Below are 23,697 nucleotides of genomic sequence, written 5' to 3'. Positions count from 1 at the left end.
ATATTGTGTATAGTAATTTGCACTGTCTAATCCCTTCACCTTCTCCCCCATCCCCTCCCCCCACATTTAGCAACCAACAGGTTTTTTTTTCTATTTCTATATCTCTGAGTCCATTTCTGTTTTGTTTACTCATTTATTCTGTTCTTTAGATTCCACATATAAGTGAGATTATATGGTATTTGTCTTTCTCAGTCTGACTTATTTCACTTAGCATAATATTCTCAAGGTCTATCCATGTTGTTGCAAATGGTAAAATTCGATTCTTCTTTATGGCCAAGTAACACTCCATTGTATAAATGTACCACCGTTTCTTTATCCAATCGTCTATCGGTGGGCATTTTGGTTGTTTCCATATCTTGGCTATTGTGAATGGTGCTTCAATAAACATAGGGGTGCATATATTTTTTCGAATTAGTGTTTTGGCTTTGTTTTGCTACCCAGGAGTGGAATTACTGGGTCATAAGGTAGTTCCATTTTCAATTTTTTGAGGAACCTCCATACTGTTTTCCATAGTGGCTTCACCAATTTGCAATCTCAACAGTGCGTGAGGTTTCCCTTTCTTCCACATCCTCACCAACACTTGTTGTTTGTTTATTTATTGATGATTCCCATTCTGACCGGAGTGAGGTGGTATCTCATTTTTATTTGCGTTTCTCTAATGATTAGTGAGGTTGAACATTTTTTCATATGCCTGTTGGCCATCAGTATGTCCTCTTTAGAGAAATGTCTCTTCATATCCTCTGCCCAGTTTTTAATAGGGTTGTTTTTTGTTTGTTTGTTTGTTTGTTTGTTTTGTTTTGGTATTGAGTTGTATGAGTATTTTATACATTTTGGATATTAACCCCTTATCAAATGCATTGTTGGCAAATATCTTCTCCCACTCGGTAGGATGCCTTTTTATTTTATTGATGATTTTCTTTGCTGTGTAAAAACTTTTTAGTTTGATGTAGTCCCACTTATTTATTTTTTCCTTTGTTCCCCTTGCCCGAGGGGATATATCAGTAAAAATATTACTAAGGATAATGTCTGCGACTTTACCTCCTATATTTTCTTGTAGCAATTTTATGGTTTCGGGTCTTACATTTAAGTCTTTAATCCATTTTGAATTTATTCTTGTATATGGCATAAGCAGGTGGTCTAGTTTCATTTTTTTTTGCATGTATCTGTCCAGTTTTCCCAGCATCATTTATTATATAGACTGTCTTTACCCCAATGTAGATTCTTGCTTCCTTTTTCACAGATTAAATGACCATATAGGCATGGATTTATTGTGGCTCTCCATTTTTATAACTTCCTTTTTAACCAATTTTCACATTTTGGTAAAATAATTAACTGTTCAAGATTGTTCGGAAAGCCAAATTCCATTAGGTCACCTGGTCCTTAGTCATTAATATCACATGGTTGTTTTACAGTCCACACGGACAGTCCTCAAGGCTGGCAGTGTCACTCCTTTGTGGAAGGAGGGTGGTATGCTCTTGCATACACGGCATTCATCATTTGCTACAAGGAACAGTTGCATGTCCTTTATACAAATTGGTAGTTATGAAATAGTCAAAGGGATGTAAAGTACAGCATAGAGAACATAGTCAGTAATATTGTATTAACTATTTACAGTGCCAGGTGGACACTAGACTAGCCAGGGAGATCACTTTGTAAATTATATAAATGTCTAACTACTATGCTGTACACCTGAAACTAATATAAAATGATATTGAATGTCAACTGTAATTGAAAATAAATAATAATAAGAAGAAATGTCTATTTTAAAAGCAAATACAATTGAGTTTTTAATAAAAGAGATGTTTCTCTAACTCATTTCTTTGAATCTGAACAAGGTTTTTTGGCTCATCAGATAGTTGCTGAAGCGCCCCAATAAATTACTACAGACCAGAATTCCAGTAGCAGACAAGCCTTAGGATTTAGCCAGTTTGGTGCAATAGGTACCAATTAATAATTCATTCAGGCCTGGAGAAATTAGATGACCTGCATCATAGATCATGCTGGTATTGCAGTATTTTTTTCTACTGCGTTTCACCATTCTAGATGCTAGTAAAATTGGTTCTTCATCTAAAAGTTAAGGTGGAAAGAAGGAGGTGATGTGGGGTATGAAGGAGGAGAGAAATCGTAGGCCGTATCCAGGTATGTACATACACACTGTATTTTTGGATACATGACAACAATTTTCCTTTTAAACAAAGAAAAACAGTGTCAAAAAAGAGACTGTCAAACACCTGCTGGAAGGAGGAAGAAAAGTTTGATTCATGAGAAGGTGCATGGACTCACCTTTACTTACTCTCAAGTTCTTCCTAGAGGAAGAATTCTTTACTTTAGGTGTTTGATGCTCAGTAAATTGTGAACCATTTCCCCTTCTGCATGTAAATGTTACAGACTTCTTAAGAAGCATCCTGCATTTATCAAACCCTCCAGCGGTCAAGTCATAATTGCTAATCATAGTGGTTGCTTCAGTGCCTTGATGAAACTTGTAAGAAAACTGAGGGAACCAGAGACTGCTGTCCCCAGATTCACCAGGAACGTGTTCAGAGTGACACTATGGTTTTTCCTACCAGCTGACTTGTTTTGTCAGGATTAACTTAATCCTGGAGATTTACCCTTTTTCCCACCCCATTGTTTCACATAGACTAATACCAGACACATACACATAACATGCGTGCACACACACATGCACACACACACACGTGACTCAGTTCTAATGTGTAGGGAAAAATCATTTTATAAAGTTTATAGAATGTAAGAGCAGTTTGCTAAAGGGTAAAGCATTCCCTTCTTTTGAGAAGCTTGGGGGAAAGCACATGGTTGACCTTTGTTGGTGTTCCAAGCCTTCCCACCTTCCATTGAATTTGCTGGAGTCACTGTGGTGATACCTTCCTGCCAAGTCTTTGCATGCTGCCAGAGCCCACTGAGGGCACCAGAGCAGCTCTCTCCCCCTGAGTTAATCAAGCCAGTCTTCATGAGTCCCCAACTTTCACCTTCCTGTATTTCATGTGCTGGAGTACCCTGTAGGAGACCGAGTCCCAAGAAATTGTCAAGATTCTGGCCCTTGAGTCCTATCTCTTTCAGTAGCCCTTTCAAGGAACAGTAGCTCAAGGGAGGGCCTGGCCTTTTTGCAAAGGCTAGTTTTTCAATTAAATACCATAGTTGTATGATTTGAGCTGAGAGCTCTGAGGTTTCATACCCATATCAATAATCCCTAGGAAATGCACAGTATTGACCTTTTTCACTTATTTTCTTATAATTTTCATTTCATCATTGCTGTAAGGCACTTCAGGCAATGTATTTCTGGGGAAATATTGTTCTTAGTAAGTAGTTAGAATCATTCAGACTTTGGCCTTATTTCTCACATCTTACCCAAGTTATGGAGTTATTTTCCTGAAACATCCAGTAAACTCAGTGTAGCCAAACAAGTGGAATGTTGTTTTGTTTTATTCTTTTTTAGAGTTGAAACAAAAGGGAAAGTGGAAAAAAAAGACAAGCCACCCATACCTTAAGGCATTCATTATTCATAGTGGTTTAGTGGGTACGCTCTGGAGTTAGACTGCTTGAATTCAAAACTTGGCTCTTCTACTTACTGACGGTGTAATCTTTGGCAAGTTACTTAACCTCTCTGTGCCTCAGTTCTCTTGTCTGTAAAATGGAGACAATAGTATACTCACCTCATAGGATGGTTCTGATAATACATGAATTAATTCACAGAAAGCGCTTTAAAAACTGCCTGGCAGAGGGAAATGCTCCATAGATGCTAGTTCTTGTTATACCTAAAGCTAATCTTTAAGTGCTATGCAGTATTTTCCATGGAAAGAGATGGACATAATGGAAAACACATTGAAGATAGTTAAGAGTTTTTTTCGCTGTGTTTTGTTGCTGCCACCAACTACCACATTGCTATGTGACTTGGAGACCATCTTAGTTTCAGTGACCTCATCTGTGAAATTGGGAAAATATTTCCCTTAACTACTGTTCGTACTCATTCGTGCACATGTGCACACCCCCCCACCCACACTCACTTTCAGTGATAGAGGAGAATTAAATGATAACACAAATTGTAAAATGAAATGCCACGAAATACTTCAATTGTGGTGATTGTGTTACAGTGTATACTGTGTATACTTAGACTGTAACAGATTCTCAAAACAAAATGAACTTTCATATCTATAAGGTATTTTATGCTTTTCAAAGGAAATAGGCAATCCAGTATTTTACCACAGCTGATTATTGCAAACCTCTGGGGCATAAGGACCACGTTGTTTCCATGTTTTATTCACAGTCTATCAGATAGTGTGCATTTAGTAAATATCAAATGGGAAAAATATAGCTTATACAAGTGTAATCTATCTAATAAGACAGTTAGGATGCCTAAAATATGGTCTTTAAATACTCGTAGTTTTTTAGCAAGTGGTTAATATTGTTGACGTCACATAATGCCATGGACCTGTCATAATTTAGGTCCCAAACAAGTTGAAATTTAGTTTGGACACATCTTCGGAGACTATATTATGGCTCAGTAGGAGAAGCAAGAGCTCAACCTTTCAGGGCTTGGAATCTGTTATACAGATCTACCTTGCCTTTCACAAGAGAGTTGACTGTGGTCTCATGGCTTTCTATGTGCAAAAAGAAAGAATTGTTATAGAGTGCTCAGTGAGTACCTCTTGAGTATATGAATCAGTAAGGCCTTAGGAGGGTTGTGTGTATACATGTTAAGCCAATTCTGATGTGTTACTTCTCATGTGAGAGGAAGGAGGATGGGAATGCATTTTCCAACAACCATCAGGAAGAGGAGTCTGTTGCTTTTGTATTCACTAAAGCTTTGGCTATGAAGCACTTGCAGAAATACAAAGTGCTATGGGAATCCTTAATAACAGATTACAGACACAATTCTCTCCAATAACAATGGTTGTATAAACTACTGACAATTGACCTTTCTTAGGATACTCATTTAGTGTCTAAGTGGTTGAAGGAGGAGAGAAGAGCAAGCAAGAGCAAGACTGTGTCAAATGAACAGATGACTTGTCCTAACAACAACACAAAAGATCCCCTAGTTGTTGTGTCCTTTCTTTTCAATATCTAAAGGTTTATTGAAAATTTAAAAACAGATTTTTATCAGAGAAAGGAACTACCAGAATGTTTGCATTTAAACATTTAAATGAAGCCATTTGCTCTGGGTAGAGAAGAATGTTTCATTCAAATATGTCTTTAAAAGCCTGTTTTTATTTTCCTCATCTATGGTTAGTAATAGTAGGTGGTTAAGAGAAGACGTTCCTTAGCCTTGATTCATGGAATTATGGTCATATACTATAAAAAGAAAAATTCAAAAGTTGGGAAGACAATAACCAGACCTAGAATGTCTTAGTGATTTTTTTGTGTCCAGCTGAGACATAAGCCATTCTTCTCATGATGTCCCTCTCCATAAACTCTTTGGAGAAGGACCTTTTTTATTTTTTTAGAAAAGATTTTAATTAAGTGGAATGATTTGGTGAGCTGGAGGCTTTTAAACTATTCAGTTGTGGATTCTGGAGGGAACTATAGAACTTTACTTTCTTAGGTATTATCAGGGTTTCTTTTGTAAAGAGTGAACTGCAAGATCTAAGAATGTGGCCTAGATACCTTTTTTGGTAGGTGTCATTTATTAGCTGTGGGAATCTTGAATAAGCAAGAATATTTCCCAGTCAACAAAGAATTGTCTTGTTCAAGTGAAAGCCTAGGAGAGAGAGAAGAGTGAAAAAAAGACAAAGGGTCATGTCTTATAACTGAACTAACTTGTTGAGATGATAAGGTACGGGTATGGTCCAGCATGAAAAATGCTGGCCTACAGAGTCTCTTATAATAACTTATAAGAGTTATTCTTGGTGTGTCAACAGTAAAATGAGTAAAATGAATAATTTACAAGACAAATTGTTCTTAAAATAAAGTTTTATCAATTTTAGAAACAAGTCATTGTCTGGAGTTTCCCTACACTGTTCTGTTCAGTCACTGATTTCTCAAGGCTGGCTTGTTTCTGAATCCAATGTGAAAACAGACCTATTGTGAGCCGTGATGAAGCTGACTTTTATTAGTGCCTACATAATTTTAAAGTTACATACATTTGACCAACATTTTTAAGATATGGTAAAGGTAAAAAGATAAAATATTTCAGAAGGATCATGTATGCAGATTCAACCTCGGTCCCTGACAACTGCTGGAGAAAACAGTGGTAGGCTGCTAATGAGTCCCTGACAAGAGTCCGGCCATTTATGAATACAAACATTTCTATAATTGCTACTCAAACTTGTGAGAACACACTGTTGAAACAATGGTTTGTCTTTAAGTGGTAGATAGCGCTCCTCTTTCTCTTATTCTTATTTATCAACCTACCTATTTACTTATGTCCCACCTTGTCCCATAAAGAATTTAAAATGCTCTACAAAAGTGCACATAATAAAAACAAAATACAGTGCAACTAAAATACACAGGAATAATCAGGGAAAGGGGAAAATACAGGTAGGGAAGTATGATGGAGCCAGAACTATGGTTATGACACACGATGCATGACATGAAGTTTATCATGCTTGATAGACGTAGATCATAAATTTGGTCTGTGCTTTCTAGCAACAAATGTGAAGAGGGAAAAATGATTGGATACATGAATCACAGTGTCTGGAAGGTTAAAACAAACTAGTTTTTCAGAAAAGTTAATGGAGGGTAAATGATAAGAACTAATTGGGCTAATGGGGCAAAGGGGTGGTCAACTGTTGTAGGTTGTAAATTTTCTAGTAGTTATAGATATTCATTTCTTATTTCTGATGATTCTTTGAGTGAATCATTTTAATTGTCTTCTTTGGCCTATAGTACCCTTAAGAGAAAAATACCTCTCTGCCTATCTATCATCTATCTATCTATCTATCTATCTATCTATCTAATCATATATGTAATAGCCCTTGAAGAAATGCTACTTTCATTTTTTTCTTTAACTCATTTTTCTAATTGATGTACCTTGGTATTCAGAATCCTAGTATATGAAACATAAAAAGCAAGACTACATACATTACTAGTCTGATCATGGGCCTGCACAAATAAATGGCTTATATTTAATAGCAACTTATTTATAAGCATGCTCAATTCTACTTAAATTTATGTGGAACATAAAATGCCAGAAAAAAAACAAACACAATTCGGAGGAACACTTTTAGTGTCTTCTCTGTTAACTATTCTAGAAAACATGGGGGCTTTTCTTACTAACTAAACTTGCCATTTTTATGTGGCTGATTTTTTTAAACAAATCATTCGGTTTTCAAAAATAACATTGAAATGTGTTACCTATTTGGGTGATTTGGTCCATTAACTTTTTCCGGTGGTTTTTCCAATTAAAATTACATTAATGCCATATGGTATCTATTATGTGCTAAAACTCCCTAACTCATGAAAGAAATGTCAGAGCAGATTGGAGGGGAAAAGAGGGAGTGAGTTAACACTTTTCAGTGGTTCTAGTCACTGGTTCCATCAAGCACTAATTTCCAAGATCCAGTTTTTCTCATTTTAAATAAAACATCAGAGAAGGTCCAAGATGGCAGGCAGAATAGGCAAATGCTATGTCTGCCACCTCCCATGATCACATTAAAATTACAACTCAATTATAGAGCAATCAACTTTGAGAATCATCTGAAGACTAGCTGAACAGAACCCATATAACTCAGGATATAAAGAAGAGGCCACATAGAAACTGATAAGAAGGGCAGAGACATGAAATGGGCTGACCCCAAACCACAGGTATGGCACTGGGAGAGACACCTTGGCGGTGGAGGTACTCCTTCAAGGGTTCCAGCCCCACACCGGGTTCCCCAGCCCAGGGGTCCTGTGCCAAGAAGAGGAATCCCCACAACATCCGTGATTCCATTTGCCTATCCCAGTGAGATGGAAGGTGGCTGGAAACCCAGATGTCCTCTTAAAGGGTTTGCACACAGACTCAATCGTTTGCAAGCACTCACCCTGAGCTCCATCGGACGGACGGCAACTTGAAAGGTGCCAGAGACATACAGGGAAAGACCGAATTGTGTGACTTCAGGGCAAGGGCTAGAGGGACAGTGGCCATTATCTCTGGATGGAGCCTGCCTCACGTGTAACCTACAGAAGGACGCCATCTTTCCTGTGTTGAACCCAACCTCGTAGGGCCAAATCTGAGATTGCGTTGGTCTGGTAAAATCCACACATGTGCACACCACCTTGGTGACACCCTTGGACCCCACCCAGCTATTGGAGCATTGCCTGGGGCACTCTCAGCTCCTGGGCAGCCAGCCCCGCCTCAAGAGCTGCAGGAGGCTTATACAGCACTGGATGTCCCACGGCAGCCTGGGAAATACTCAGTGGGGGCAGTCAGCCCCAGGTTGCACTGCAGCCTTAATTGGGCAGCTCCTGGGGACCTGTGAGCCCATGATGAGAGGGGGTTTGCTGCAGTGTTCTATGGGCCTTTTTCGGAGTGGCCACAGACTCAGCCCTGGCACAAGAACAGAATCTGCATTAACTTGGTGAAAACCATCAGCGACACCCTGTGACTCCTTGGGACCCTGCCCCACCCAACTTGGGTGGCATTGCCAGGGGGGCACTATCAACACAGGGTCAACCAGCCGGCCCATGCACCTAAGGAGGCTCTTTCAGTGGCTGAGCCAGCAGGTGGCAACAAGCTCAGGAGGGCTATGGACACAAATAAAATTAGAAATTAAAAAGGAGAAGTGACAACAGACACCACAGAAATGAAAAAAATTTTTAAGAAAATTCTGTGAGCAATTGTACACCAACAAATTGGAGAATATAGAAAAAATGGATAAATTCCTAGAAGCATACAATCTTCTAATGCTGAATCAAGAAGAAACAGAAAATCTGAACTGATTGATTACTACTAATGAAATTGAATTAATATCAACAAGTTCCCAATGAACAAAAGTCATGTACCAGATGGCTTCACAGTTGAATTTTACCAAACATTAAAAAAAATAGCACCTATTGTTTTCAAACTATTCCAAAATATTCAAGAGGAGGGGAGACTTCCAACCTCATTCTATGAGGCCACCATTATCCTGATTTCAAAACCAGACAAAGACATTAGAAAAAAAGAAAACTATAGGCCAATATCCCTGATGAACATAGAAGCAAAAACCTTCACCAAAATATGAGCAAACCGAATTCATCAACACATTGAAAAGATCATACACCATGATCAAGTGAGGTTCATTGCTGGTATGCAAGATTGGTTCAATATCTGCAAATCAATTAATATTATATACCACATTAACAAAATAAAAAATAAAAATCATATGATCATATCAATGAATACAGGGAAAGCATTTTACAAGATCCAGCATCCATTTATGGTAAAAACTCTAAGCAAACTTGGAATAGAGGGAACATATCTAAACATAATAAAGGCCATATATGACAAATCCACACCTAACATCATACTCAATGAGGAAAAGCTAAAAGCATCTCCCTTAAGATGTAGAACAAGACAAGGATGTCCACTTGCACTACTTTTATTCAACATAGTACTGGAAGTCCTGGCCACAGTGATCAGACAAGAAAAAGAAATAAAAGGCATTTAAATGGGAAAGGAAGTAGTCAAACAGTTAGTATTTGCAGATGGCATGATACTATATAGAGAGAACCCCAAAGATTCCAAAAAACTATTAGAATTGATAAATGAATTTAGTAAAGTAGCAGGATAAAAATTAATATTCAGAAATGGGTTACATTTTTATACACCAATAACAAACTATCAGAAAGAGAAATTAAGAAAACAGTTTCATTTACAATTGCATAAAAAATACCTAGGAATGAATTTAACCAAGGAAGTAAAAGACGTGTACTCAGAAAAGTGTAAGACATTGAATAGAGAAATTAAAGAAGATGCAAATAAATGGAGGCATATATCATGCTCATGAATATGAAGAATTAATATAGTTAAAATGTCCATACTACCCAAAGCAATCTATAGATTCAATGCAATCTCTATCAAATACGAATGGCATTTTCCACAGAACTAGAACAAATAATCCTAAAATGTACATGGAACCATAAAAAAACCCAAATAGCCATGGCAATCCTGACAAATAAGAAGAAAGCTGTAGGTGCCACCCTACCTGATATCAAAAGATACTATAAGGCCATAGTAATCAAAACAGTATGGTATTGGCATAAAAGCAGACATATAGGTTGATGGAACAGAATAGAGAACCCAGAAATAAATCCATGCCTGTGTTGTCATTTAATCTATGAAAAAGGAAGCAAGAATATATATTGGGGTAAAGACAGTTTATTCGATAAATGGTGCTGGTAAAACCGGACAGATATATGCAAAAAAATGAAACTGGACCACCTTCTTACTCCATATACAAGAATAAACTCAAAATGGATTAAAGGCTTAAATACAAGACCCAAAACCATAAAACTCCTAGAAGAAAACATAGGCAGTAAACTCTCAGACATGACCCTTAGTAATATTTTTGCTGATATATCCCCACAAGAAAGGAAAACAAAACAAAAAATAAATGTGACTACATCAAACTAAAAGGTTTTTTTCACAGCAAAGGAAACCATCAACAAAATGAAAAGACATCCTACTGATTGGGAGAAGATATTCGCTAATGATGCATCTGATAATGGTTAATATTTAAAACTTATTTAAAAACTCATGCAACTCGACAATGAGAAAACAAACAATCCAACTAAAAAGTGGATAGAGGAGCTGACTGGATATTTCTCCAAAGAGGACATACACACGGCCAATAGACATAAGAAAAGATGTTGAACATCACTAACCATGAGAGAAATGCAAATAAAAACTACAGTGAGATTTCACCTCACATCTGTCAGTATGGCCATCGTGAATAAATCACAAACAAGTGTTGGTGAAGATGTGGAGAAAAGGGAACCGTCATGCAAAGGTGGTGGGATTGTAAATTGGTGCAGCCAGTATGAAAAACAGTATGGAGATTACCCCCAAAATTAAAAATAGAACTACCTTATGACCCCACAAGTCCAGTCCTAGGTATTTATCCAAAGAAATCCAAAATACTAATTCAAAAAATATATGCACTATTTTCAATAGCCAAGATATGGAAACAACTGAAATATCCATCAATAGATGACTGGATAAAGAAATGGTGGTACATATACGTGTATACAATGGACTACTATGTCATAAAAAAAGAATGAAACCTAACCATTTGTGACAATATGGATGGACCTAGAGGGTATTCTGCTAAGTGAAATAAGTCAGACTGAGAAAGACAAGCACCATATGATTTTATGTATATTTGGAATCTAAAAAATAAATAAATGAACAAGCAAAACAGAAACATACTCATAGATACAGAGAACAAACTGATGTTTAATAGACGGGAGGGCGTTGGAGGGCTGGGTGAGAAAGTTGACGGGATTAAGAAGTACAAATTGGTAGTTACAAAAGAGTCATGGGGATGTAAAATACAGTATGGGAAATATAGTCAATAATATTGTAAAAACTATAATATCAGGTGGGTAGACTTATCAGGGGGGAACACGTCATACATTATATAAATGTCTAACCAGTACATTATACACCTGAAAGTAATATAAAATAATATTGAATGTCAATTATAATTTAAAAAATAGTCATGGGGATACATAGTACAGCATAGAGAATACAGTTAATAATATTGCAATCACTATGTAGACTATCACATGGGTAATAGACTCACTGGGGTTATCATTTTGTGAGGTATGTAAATATCTAATCACTATGTTGTTTTGTACACCTGAAACTAATAAAAAATATATAAGAATTAATCGACTTTATGTTTTAGAACAGTTTTAGATTTAAACAAAAACCAAGCAGATAATACTGAGTTTCTATTTGCTGATTCTTTCCTTGCTTTTTTCCAGTATATTGATGAGCCCATGAAAAACATACTTCATTTCTGTTTGCATTTTTTATTTCTAGCATTTACTTTTGATATTTCTGAGAGTTTCCAGCTCTGTATTTATATTACCCATCTGTTCTTGCATGTTGTTGATTTATTCCCTTAGAGCCCTTAGCATATTAATAATAGTTATTTTCAATTCCCTGCCTGATATCTCTAAAATCTGTGCCACATCTAAGTATGGTCCTGATAATTGCTTTGCCTCTCTTCATGTATTTTCTTGCCTTTTAGAATGGCCTGTAATTGTTGAAAGTAGGACATGATGTTATTGGGTAATAGGAACTGAAGTCATTAGACTTGTTGTGTGAAGTTTTGTGTTAATCTATCTAGGAGTTGGACTATTTAATGTTTGCTGTAGCTATAGCTGCCAGAGGCTTTAGTTTCCTCTGGGGCCTTTGTTCTATTTTTTTCTCACCTGTTGTTTTCGGTTTCCCTAAGAACTCTTCTTAAATAGGGTTTGTGTCTTTTTGGTAAGAAGGTATAGGGGGACTGGAAGTGGTCTATAGTCTTATGAATTATCTTAGTCTTTTAGTGGGCCTAATCTTTGGGTTGTGACCTTCATAAGTTTTTCTCAGCATTTTTTTCTCCTTTTAGGTGTGACAGGAAGGCTAGAGGGGGCTGGGGTTGCCTAATTGCCCTTCTCCCGGTATTAGGCTTTGGTAAAGTTGTGTCCCTTGGACAGGCATTTGTTACAGAGAACACTCCTGGTGTATTTCTAAATTATTACTTTTCCCCTCCCCCTGCCTGAAAAACAAGGAGACTTTTCTTAGATCTTTACAATGAAAAGTTTGTTTTCTTGAGGTAAATCCCATGGAAGCTTGGGGAACCCATAATACTGGGAGCCCAGGCATTTTTAATGCTCAAGCTAGTCTATATTCAGCCTCTATCAATATGTATAAATTGCCATTTAAGCGTTCACACAAGTTTATGTCTTTAGCTGCTTCTGCTCCAGGTAAGCTGATCTCAGCTATGATTCTCTGTAATTTGTCTCTCTTGCCAGATTTCAGAATGGCAGTTTGCCCTGTGACCTCAATCCCGTAATGGGTCTAAGAAGAATCACTGGTTTTACGTTTGTTCAGCTATTGTCTTGTTGAGAATGATGACTTCCAAGCTCTTTATATGTTGGAGCCGAGACCAGAAACTTCAAAGTCTAGTTTTCAAGGCTCAAGCATGTTGTGGAGTTAGTAAGGGCGCAATTGGTGGTACACTGACCTACACTCAAATTACAGCCCTAGCATTTAACTAGAGGTATTGCCTTGGGGGATTCACTTCACCTGTCTGAGCCTCAGTTTCCTCCCCAAATAAAAGTATTGGGTTGTCGGAAAAGTCATGACACATGTTTGCAACAGACGGCACTAGTTCTGTTTTGGAAGTACTAGAGTCATTCGCATCTATGTTATTGCTATGTCATTTGACAGCTGACGCTTTTAGCTTCATTCTAAAACAAATTTAATTGAGTTTTGGAGATTTTACAACAAGTTGAAGATGGAAGACCAAACTGTGCATTTTTGCCATATTTTACTGTTTCATTACCATAAAGGGAAGAACGCGCGTCAAGCGCGTGAAAAGTTGCACAAAGTTTACAGTGACAATGCTCTACAAGAACGTCAGTGTCAATGATGGTTCACGAAATTTCATGCTGGTAATTTTGATCTTAATGACACTCCTCTGTCAGGGAGGTCCACCGAGGTCGATGACGACAAAATAAAGTCATCGATCAAGTCAAACCCACATTACATGGCATAAGAGATTGCAGAAACATTGCACATTCGTCATTCAAGCGTTCATGACCACCTGAAGAATCGGGTATACATAAGCAAGTGCAATATTTGGGTTCCGCATGAACTCAAAGTTCATTGGATGGCGCATATAAACATCTGCAATGTGCTCATTAAATGTGATGAAAACGATCCTTTTTTGAAGAGACTGATAACTGGTAATGAGAAGTGGATTGTTTACTATCCAATTACACACCAATAATGTGGTGTGCAAATGGTCTTGGTCCCGACGTGATGAATCATCTCAAATGACATCGAAAGCAGACATTCATCAGAGGAAGGTTATGCTCTCAAGGTGTGGTGGGATTTTAAAGGTGTCGTGTTTTTCAAGCTCCTTCCAAGGAACCAAACAATCAGTTCGAATGTGTACTGTCGTCAGTTGGACAGCTTGAATGAACCCATCATCTGGAAACGTCCAGAGCTTGTTAATGGTAAAGGAGTTGTGTTCCATCGCTACAATGCAAGACCACACACAAGTTTGATCACCCGTCAAAAATTATTGGAGCTTAGATGGGATGTGTTGCCACACCCACCATACTCACCTGACCTTGTGCCGTCAGACATCCACTTGTTTCACTCTCTTCAAAACTCCTTGCATGGTATAACATTCAATTCAGATGAGGCTGTAAATCAGCACCTTGTTCAGTTTTTTGCAAATAAAGACAAGTCCTTCTATGAATGAGGAATTATGAAGCTCACTGAAAGATGGCAAAAGGTTATCGAACAAAATGGGCAATTATCACTGATTGATCTTTGTTCTTTATATAAATACATGACCTTTGAAAAATATAGACGAAATACGTCATGTCTTTTCCAACAACCCAATAATTCCAATCACACATGGTTATGTTAAAGTTAAATGAGACGACATATGTGAACAAGTTTATCACAGATCTTGGCATGTACATTGCAGGTACCTCATGAACTCAGTTTCTTTTTCCATTAAAAAAGAAAGTCCTTGCTTGAAAACAAGGACTGTTTCGAGCCCGACCTATTGTGTGGCATTTATCCTAGGAATTTAAAAAGTTCTTATAAAGTATTTGCCATTAACAATGCTGAAAAAACTGACTTGAAAAAAAGAAACCTGCATCTGTAAGGACTGTCTTATTCTTGAGGGCTCAATGGGAGCTCAATGGTTCATTTACTCCTCTCTTCCAACCACAAGTATATGCTCCTTTTTAAAAATATCCAGCCTTCTACTGAAAGGGCCCCTGAAAACACATTTCTTTCTGTCTAGGTCTGAATACAGAAACATCAGCAACAGGTAATAAGGGCGGTCATTTTGCTACAGTGACAAGCTGTATGTCCTAGGTGGGGTGGGGTGGGGTGGGGGCTAGTAGAAGTCATTGAACCTTTTAAAGAGAGGAAATAGCCTGATTGCATACCTCACATATCAAACCACATCTGGAGAATTGTGTCCTTTTTTGAGTACCATACTTTAAAGAGGATATTGACAACACTAGAGTGTGTCCAAATAGTGGTGACCAGGATGGTAATGGGGGCATCTACAAATCTAGAAACCTTGCTGTATTGGGAGGTGTATTTATTCAATTTATTAGGTGTATTTATCTGTATGGTTTATATTTTTATTGTAAAACAAAAATTAGAATATTTTCTGTTCAGAGCCAAAGTTTTCTTAATAGCTTTGATTTTACATTGTTCTAATTTTTCCTAGATATAACTCTTGCCTTCTTTCCAGGAAAAAAATGGAGGAAAACCTCCCCTAGCTTAAGGGTACATTATTATCTGACAAAAAAAAAAAGAAAAAGAAAAGAAAAACCAATGAGCTGAACTTCCTTGCAGTAATTCTAGCCTTTGCCTTCATTTCATGAAACTTCAACTTGCCAACCTCAAGCTGAGGATCACTCCTCACATAGTGTTGGTTCCTATAAGTCCCCAAGGAGCCTTTGCTTGAGCAGTTATGGTTTGGTCTGTTATCCTGTGATATAGAAGTAAGGGGGTTGGACAAAACCCAAAGATGTGTTAAGTGGATTTTGAGCTGTGAAAGTTGGAGCAGGGAGCACATGTGAGCTTGAGGTTGTTAGATATGAACCCCTAGCCCTTTCCCCCTGCAATATGCATTGTTGTTATTCTTTCTGCAAAAGAGTTCATGATCTTTTGTCGTTTTCTTTTTCTATTGATCCAACAGTGCTGGTAACGGAAACTTTAAAATAAAGGTTACGGCAATACAGTCTATGGAATTTCGCTGTCATATATCTTGTACATTAGAGAACAAATGCACTGTGCTAGATATGTAGTTTGCCTTTTAGAGGATTCACATTTTAGGGTAGCTTAGATGATTGAGATCTACAGGGTAGCATCACAGCAGCAGTCTTCTGTCCCTTACTTCATGCTGCACCAAGGCAAAGGTGATAGCATGATTCTGCTTCGTTGGTCTTTGGGCTGCAGTTACTTCTAATACATTTCCATTTATGGAGGAGAAGCCAATGGGGAAATAATGAGCTTAAAATAGAACTTAACTTTCTACAAAGATTTTTGAAATTATGTGTGTTGCTATAGGGCCTAGGGCAGCTAGAGTGTAACTATTGCTGGGAGACACTAGTCTGAGTTGATTGCTTCTACTTTACAGTTGTGTGACCCTGGGAAAGTGCTTAAACTCTGCTGAGCCTCAGTTTAATCATCTATAAAGTAGGGATTGCAATACCTAATTCACAAAAAGTAGATATCATAATATACTTGGAAATGCTTTGTAAATGCTAAACCATATAGCTTGTGAGTACTTTTAAGACAAGGATGTTGTTTTCATTTATCTCCATCTACTCAACACTTATATACACCTAGTACCTATCACAGAGCTTAATGTATAACAAATGATTGCTAGCTCAAATTAAAATGAATGAGTAGTTTTAAATCTCCAAATTTCTGATGATTTTAAGGAATTCATTGACTGGTCCTTTATATTGTGCTAGATGATCTCTTGGCCTCATTAAACCTTTAGATTCAAGAATTGAGCATAAAGTAGCATTTGGGGCTAGAAAGAGATTGTTATAAGATACATAAACTTCCCAGGAATATCTTAATGTTCTAAACAAAACAAAATGAACAAATGAACATGTAGCAATTGATGAAAATGAAGATTATCTTTTTCGAGTGGGCTTCAAAGCCCAGTAGAATTTCACTGGCATCTGCTCAACATTGCCAGGCATGTCATAAACCCAAGGGAAGAGTCTAGCAAGCATGTTTTACCTTGTGAGGGACCTGAGACAGATGGTGTTGGCACAACCTAGAGTTCATTTCTGCCACAGATGAGTGAGATACTGGACTAAGTGATCCCAAGGAGCTGTTGGAATACCATCTCTCAAGTAGTCTGAAAGTGGTAATAATTTGATTTTTCAAGGCTCATGAATTGGCATCATTTGGAGTACATCTGTCATGGACCTTTGCACTTTGGAAGGAAATGAAAGATGGTACTAAGTTAATTTTAAATGTCTCAGGAAACTTGCTTATTTTTGTTTGTTTTTAAACTGTCTTATTTCTTGAAAAACCTACTATTGTGATTATATTCTCTTTCCTCATATAAATGTGGACCTCTGGTTATTTGGAATAATTTGTGTCTGGAGTGCTTCAGTTTGGAGAAAATGAGATGGTGACATTAGTACTTTCTCTCTTAAACCAATGACACTAATTGGCCCAATGCCAAGGGATAGGGACAGCAGATGTAATCCTGAATTCGTAGTCTCTGTAGAGTAGATAAGGCTTCTAAGCTATGTGGAAGCCGAGATTACCAAGGAAGTTAGCAGTTATTGTTCCAGATGTTCAGCTTGCAAATACTAGAGGTGTTATTTTCAATATCAAATGTATAGATAAATGCATACTTTTTTTTCCCATCCAGATACCCATTTAGGGGATAAATTCCCTTTCCAGATCTGGCAATCTGTCAGATAGGTCCATTTTAAGTTATCTAGAGAAAATCTACCAAAAATGATTAAATTTGTGATAGTTTTTATTTTTGGCTAGAAACTTGCCTTTCCTCCAGGGCTGAACAGGCTTAAATTGTTATGTGAGTTTACGTACTATATGGTTTGTTGTTAAGTATTTATCTCTGTTCAGAAATGAAATGTTGGGCCAGCCGAGTGACTCATTGGTTAAGAGTTGGCTTGGGAGTGGAAGCTCTGAGCAGCAGGGCCACTGGTTTGGATCCCACATGGGCCAGTGACGCTGCGCCCTCTACAGCTAAGATGGTGAACAACAGCTCGACCTGGAGCTGGGCTGCTGTGAGTTGCCGGTAATGGCGTAGGCTGCAGTGGGGCTGTAGTGGGCTGACATAAGCTACCGTGAATGGCCAGCAGCCGGCGTGAGCTGCCATGAGCCGCTGTGAGCAGTCATCCAATGGCCAGAGACCGGTCTGCCTCAGCCGGGAAGAATGCAATGATAATACCAACATGGGCCAGTGAAGCGACGTCCTCCACAACTAGACTGAAGAACAAAAGGACAGCAACTTGTCTGTTCCCCTTCCCCAATTCCCCAATAAAATCTTTAAAAAAAAGAAAAGAAAATGAAAATAAAACTATCATAGTTTCATTAAAAAAATGAATTGTCTTACAATACAATTTATCTTTAACTGAATAAATCAATGAGAGAGAGAAAAAAATTAACTTCTCATTTAGCCTATTTTTAATCAGTATTTTCATGAGAGGCTGAAATGTTAACTGAATTCTGGCTTTTGTCATTTGAAATATAATTTGTGTGTTTAAGAATTTATGTGCACATCAGTGTTTGGACTTCATGCTCAGAAAGAAAAAATTGATTTATAGGAGCAAGGAACTGCAGGAGTAGAGGCAAAGCCAGAAATGAATATGATTCAATTATTTAAGGCAAATGGGACTTTAATCACCACAATCTCAAATTCAATTACATCCTGGATTTTCATGCTTTAATTTTGGGCATTTCTCTATCTCTTATTTTACAGAGGCCTTTGAAATTGTCGTTCGTCATGCGAAGAACTACACCAATGCCATGTTCAAAAACAACTATCCGAGCCTGACCCCACAAGCTTTCGAGTTTGTGAGTGAATTTTTCACCGACGTGTCTCTCTACATCCTGGGTTCTGACATCAATGTGGACGACATGGTCAATGAACTATTTGATAGCCTGTTTCCCGTCATTTATACCCAGCTAATGAACCCGGGCCTGCCAGAGTCAGCCTTAGACATCAATGAGTGCCTCCGAGGTGCAAGACGCGACCTGAAAGTATTTGGGAATTTCCCCAAGCTTATTATGACCCAGGTTTCCAAGTCACTGCAAGTTACTAGGATCTTCCTTCAGGCCCTGAATCTTGGAATCGAAGTGATCAACACAACTGATCACCTGAAGTTCAGTAAGGACTGTGGCCGAATGCTCACCAGGATGTGGTACTGCTCTTACTGCCAGGGACTGATGATGGTTAAGCCTTGTGGTGGCTACTGCAATGTGGTCATGCAAGGCTGTATGGCAGGCGTGGTGGAGATTGACAAGTACTGGAGAGAATACATTCTGTCTCTTGAAGAGCTGGTGAATGGCATGTACAGAATCTACGACATGGAGAATGTACTGCTCGGTCTCTTTTTGACGATCCATGATTCCATCCAATATGTCCAGAAGAATGGAGGAAAGCTGACCACCACCGTGAGTACCAGTCTACAGTTTTCATAGGAACCGGGTCCTATTGGGATAGGGCAGCCTGGCCAGGAGCAGGTGCTGATGGAGAGAAGTGAGAAAAAGAAAAAGATCAGAGGGTGGGAAGGGGTGATAGAGGGACTCCACAGAATTAGGCAGCACATTAAGACCACAGGCTACGGAGCAATAATGCCTGGCTTTGAATTTAAGCTTCACCCACTTGCTTGCTGTGGGACCTTGGGTGAATCATTTCATCTTTATGAGCCTCATATTTGTGATTTATGAAACAGAGATAAAAAGAATCTCTTCTTCAAAGGGAATAACAAATGTTAAAGAACTTAGCATGTGCCTGGTACATGGAAAGTCTTCAGTAAATTTTAGCTGCTGTTACCATTCTTGTTAGTTGTTGCAATCCTCATGACGACCCTGTGAAGTAGGAGCTATTATCTCCATTTTATAAATGAGGAAACTGAAGCTCAGTGAAACTGAAACTTGCCCAAGGGCACCCAACTATAGTCAGTGGAAGGTCCATGGTTCAGAAATGGATCAGTCCTCCCTTTAATTAGTTTATGACCAATTTTTCTGATTCTGATTTCATTCTCGTGCTCTTAATCATATATATCCCATTACTATTTTAACTAGTGACTTTAAATGCAGGAGACCCAGCTAGAACCTACTAATTAAACCTACACAAGAACATAAGCAAGGCAAAACGTGTCTTTTCCAACAGTTGTTTTTTTACAGCTTTGATTATATGAGTCAGCCTGATGGGATCTGTGATGGGGGTAGAACAATTCTGTAAGTGAGGCAGCAGTTTGCTTGGTTTCAGTCTGCAAAGCTCGAGTGCATACATTCAGAACCATAGGAGGCACTCATTTTTCAATGTAGAGCAGAACATACAGCCAAGACCTGCCAGGCAGATTTCCCTAGGTGGTGGTGACTGATTCCTGAATGCTTGCCAGCTTTGTAGAAGGAGGTGGCACAATCATCTAATCCGCTACCATTGTTGGGATCCTACTACATTTCAGGTGCTCTGCTGGCCAGTTTGCATAGTATTATTTCACAGTAATCCATGAGATAGGCCCTAATATTATCCCCATTTTACCCAGGAGGAAGTGAAGCTTAGAGAGGTTCAATACCTTCCCCAAGATCTCAAAGCTAGTTAAGTGGAGGTGGGAGAAACTGGGATTTATACCCAGGCATGGTTGGCTTGCTTGGTTGCCTCATGCTCTTAGTTTCTAAACAGTGCAACTGCTATGTACTCTGAACCATTGCTTACCCCAGAATATGGATGACAGATCGGGCCATTTAGCCTTGTCTCTAAATTCTGGAAGTACAAAATGATAGGGGTAATTGGTTTCTTTGGTGAATTAAACCAGGAAGGAGGACAGAAATGATGCAACCCACAGCATGGCTACTTATGGAGCTGCTCTAATTGCCCCATTCACAATTTTAGCCATTTAAAACACATTTACTGAGAAAATATTTCATAGCAAAATGAACAGAAATGCCCCTTCTAACGATAGTGTTCTTCGATGGCTAATTATTCCCTTGACTGCTTTATAATTCGAGGCCAGATTCTGAGGCCTTATGCAAAAGTAAATCTCACAGAACTAGATAAATGAAGTTAGTGCATTCATATGTTCATTAACCTTATATTGATTGAGGGCTCACTATGTGTCAGACACAAAGCAAGGGTGACAGGGGTGTGAAAATGTCTTCAATAAGGGGGAAAATTAGGAAACAACATTGAAGACGGGATATGGGAGTGCTTAAAGGTTGCCTCTGATGTTGGTCACTTGACAGCAGCTTAACTGATCTTGAAAACCTGTATTCTCCTATAGTGCTTTCAAACACAACAAATAGAATAGGGAGCCGATAAGGGATTGAGTACACTGTTTTGATTGGGCTCTAGACATAAAGGTTTATTTAGTAAATGTTATTAAGCCTCTGCTTTGTGCATGGCACTTTGCCAGGTGCTGGGTATTCAAAGTTGCCCAACACATAGTTCTTAAGTCTTGAAAAGGTCAGTCTAGCTGCAACTGAATACATTTCACCATAGTGAGCATTTCACTATAATGTGAATGTTAGAAGGGCCATGAAAGATTAGCTAGTCCAGTCCCATTGGTTTATAAATGAAGAAATGAACCTCAGGGAGGCTTGCCCAAAGTTATTGATTAATGGAAAAGCTGGAGGTAGAATCCAAGATCTTCTGCTGCTACAATCTAGCGAGCTCTCTTTCCACCATCCCGATTGTCTCCCATTAGACCCTCCCAGACTTTCGCTCTAAAAGCTCCATTAGGATTTTGCAAAGACATCATGAACTTAAATTGGAGCGCTATTTCAGGGTGCCAAACCTGCTATATTTTAGGTGCACACGTGTTTGAGTGTGTGCGTGTGCGGACACCTAGAGGGAGTACATTTCATGTCATTATCATTCAGGAAGAAAGGCCTTGGCTGTCAAGAGGTGCTCAGTGATGCAGTCCCTTTCTGTTTTGGCCATTAAGGTCCTGATTGCTCCCAGCTCCCAGCTGGTTATGAGACCGTGAAGTCTGCCTTCCCCCCGGGAATGCGTGAACTAGAACAGAAAGCATATGGACACTCTGCCTTGTTACTGTTTTATGATCACCAGCTCTAAGTAATATGTACCAAATGGTGAAGGTGGAAGAGTCATTGACCAGGTGTGACCAGCCCATACTCTGCATGGGCCAGAAAGAGACTGGACCATTTATGGGGGGAGGGGGAGGGGAAGAGAGGGCTGGGTAGACTGCAGAACTCTATTCATGTTAACAAACACACACAATGCCCCAAAGCAAATGTCGATTTAAAACTAAAGTATTAATGAGATTTTGCTGTAACACCCTCGCTTTTCTGTTGTGATAAAACGTAAAGCCCTGCCAGTCAGTCCTACTTGAGGTTGTGGTGAGAGATATCTTTGAAAATATGCTCTTCCTGAACTCTGTCGAAATAGCATTTTTAGTTAGCTCTAAGCTGTGCCGTGAGGTCTGCCACACAGGGATTTTGCCCAGTTGTTTTGGTGGCTCCCATGTACCCCAGAATATTTTGGCCTTCTAGGTGAATGAGGAGGCACTGTTAAATTTTTATAAGTATGGCCTGTTAGTGCTTTAGTTTTCCCCAAGATAGTTTTCAGTTCTTCAGATTACCAAGTGAAGGCATGCGAGTGAATGTTGGGGTGTTGTCACTGGCAGCACTCCTGGAGGCGGTAAGCATCCAGTTCCCAAACTTGGCTTACCATCGCAATCACCTGGGGAACTTGTTAAACAGATTCCTGGCACCCACTCCTCAGGATTTTGATACCACAGGTCTGTGGAGAAGCTGGGGAATTTGTCATTTAAAAAGTTCTCCAGTTGATTCTGATATTCTCTTGGGAGCAAATCCAGTCACATTGTTTGGAAGATAAGGTAAAGCCCAGAGGTTGGAAGTGAATGACAGTTAATGGCAAAGCTCAGATTCCTCATCTATAAAATGGGGTTGCTTTATGGGATTAAATGAAATGATAAGTTCAAAGGACCTGGCCAGAGTTTGAGGCACATGGCAGGTTCTCACTAAGCTCCAGTCCAGTACTCTCTATTACATTTTTCTGAGTTCCAAATTGACAATGAGTTTTTCTTAAACTTATTTTAAGTGCCAAGATGTTTAATGTTATTTTAGTCCAAAGAAGTGAATAGAAATAGTGTATGAAAATGTATGTACATGAGTGTGTGTGTGCATATGTGTGTGTGTGTTTGTGTGTGAGAGAGAGGGGGAGGAAAGGAGGGAGAGAGAGAGAGAGAGAGAGAGAGAGAGAGAGAGAGAGAGAGAGAGAGAGAGAGAGAATGAATAGGGAGAAGAATAAGGGGAGGAGAGAGAAAATTTGTACAGGAAAGCCCAAGAAAATATTAATGATGGGACTGAAAATAGATGCATCTTGATTCTACATCTACATTTGTGAACTAGGCTAAATATCTTGGCTCCAAGTAAGCATCAAGTACGTCTTTAATAGTATTTGGGTGAGAATATCACTGCTGAATTTACCAGTACATTATTGAATTCTACACTTTATACTTGAAGCCAATATAAATATGTTCAGTTTTCAATACATATATTTTCAACATTGTTGTTACACTACACCCAAATTGTTGAATGCTACAACCTTATTTTTAAAATGAAATTTTTTTTCTGAAACCATTTTGATTGTCATTACCATATATATATATATATATATATATATATATATATATATATATATATATATATATGTGTGTGTGGATTATATACATAGCCATTGTACATTTCACATTATATCTCATCTCCTGGTTAAATGAGTAATAATCAGCATATTGGATGTTTACTGCTCTCCT

The 23,697-nt window shown here is 38.4% G+C and overlaps 1 protein-coding gene across 1 annotated transcript in view; it reads left to right on the top strand.

The window, feature by feature from the left end:
- GPC3 (glypican 3) overlaps positions 1 to 23,697 on the top strand; it is a 480,497-nt gene that overhangs the window by 226,976 nt on the left and 229,824 nt on the right. Inside the window, exon 3 of the mRNA XM_019661231.1 lies at positions 18,651 to 19,345. Coding sequence (XP_019516776.1) covers positions 18,651 to 19,345 — 695 coding nt within the window. The remainder of the gene's footprint in view (positions 1 to 18,650; positions 19,346 to 23,697) is intronic.

The sequence above is a fragment of the Hipposideros armiger genome, unplaced genomic scaffold (assembly GCF_001890085.2).
Source record: "Hipposideros armiger isolate ML-2016 unplaced genomic scaffold, ASM189008v1 scaffold_341, whole genome shotgun sequence".
Taxonomy (NCBI): domain Eukaryota; kingdom Metazoa; phylum Chordata; class Mammalia; order Chiroptera; family Hipposideridae; genus Hipposideros; species Hipposideros armiger.
Note: the sequence above shows the minus strand (reverse complement) of the source record. Positions and strands in the feature narration are given on the sequence as shown.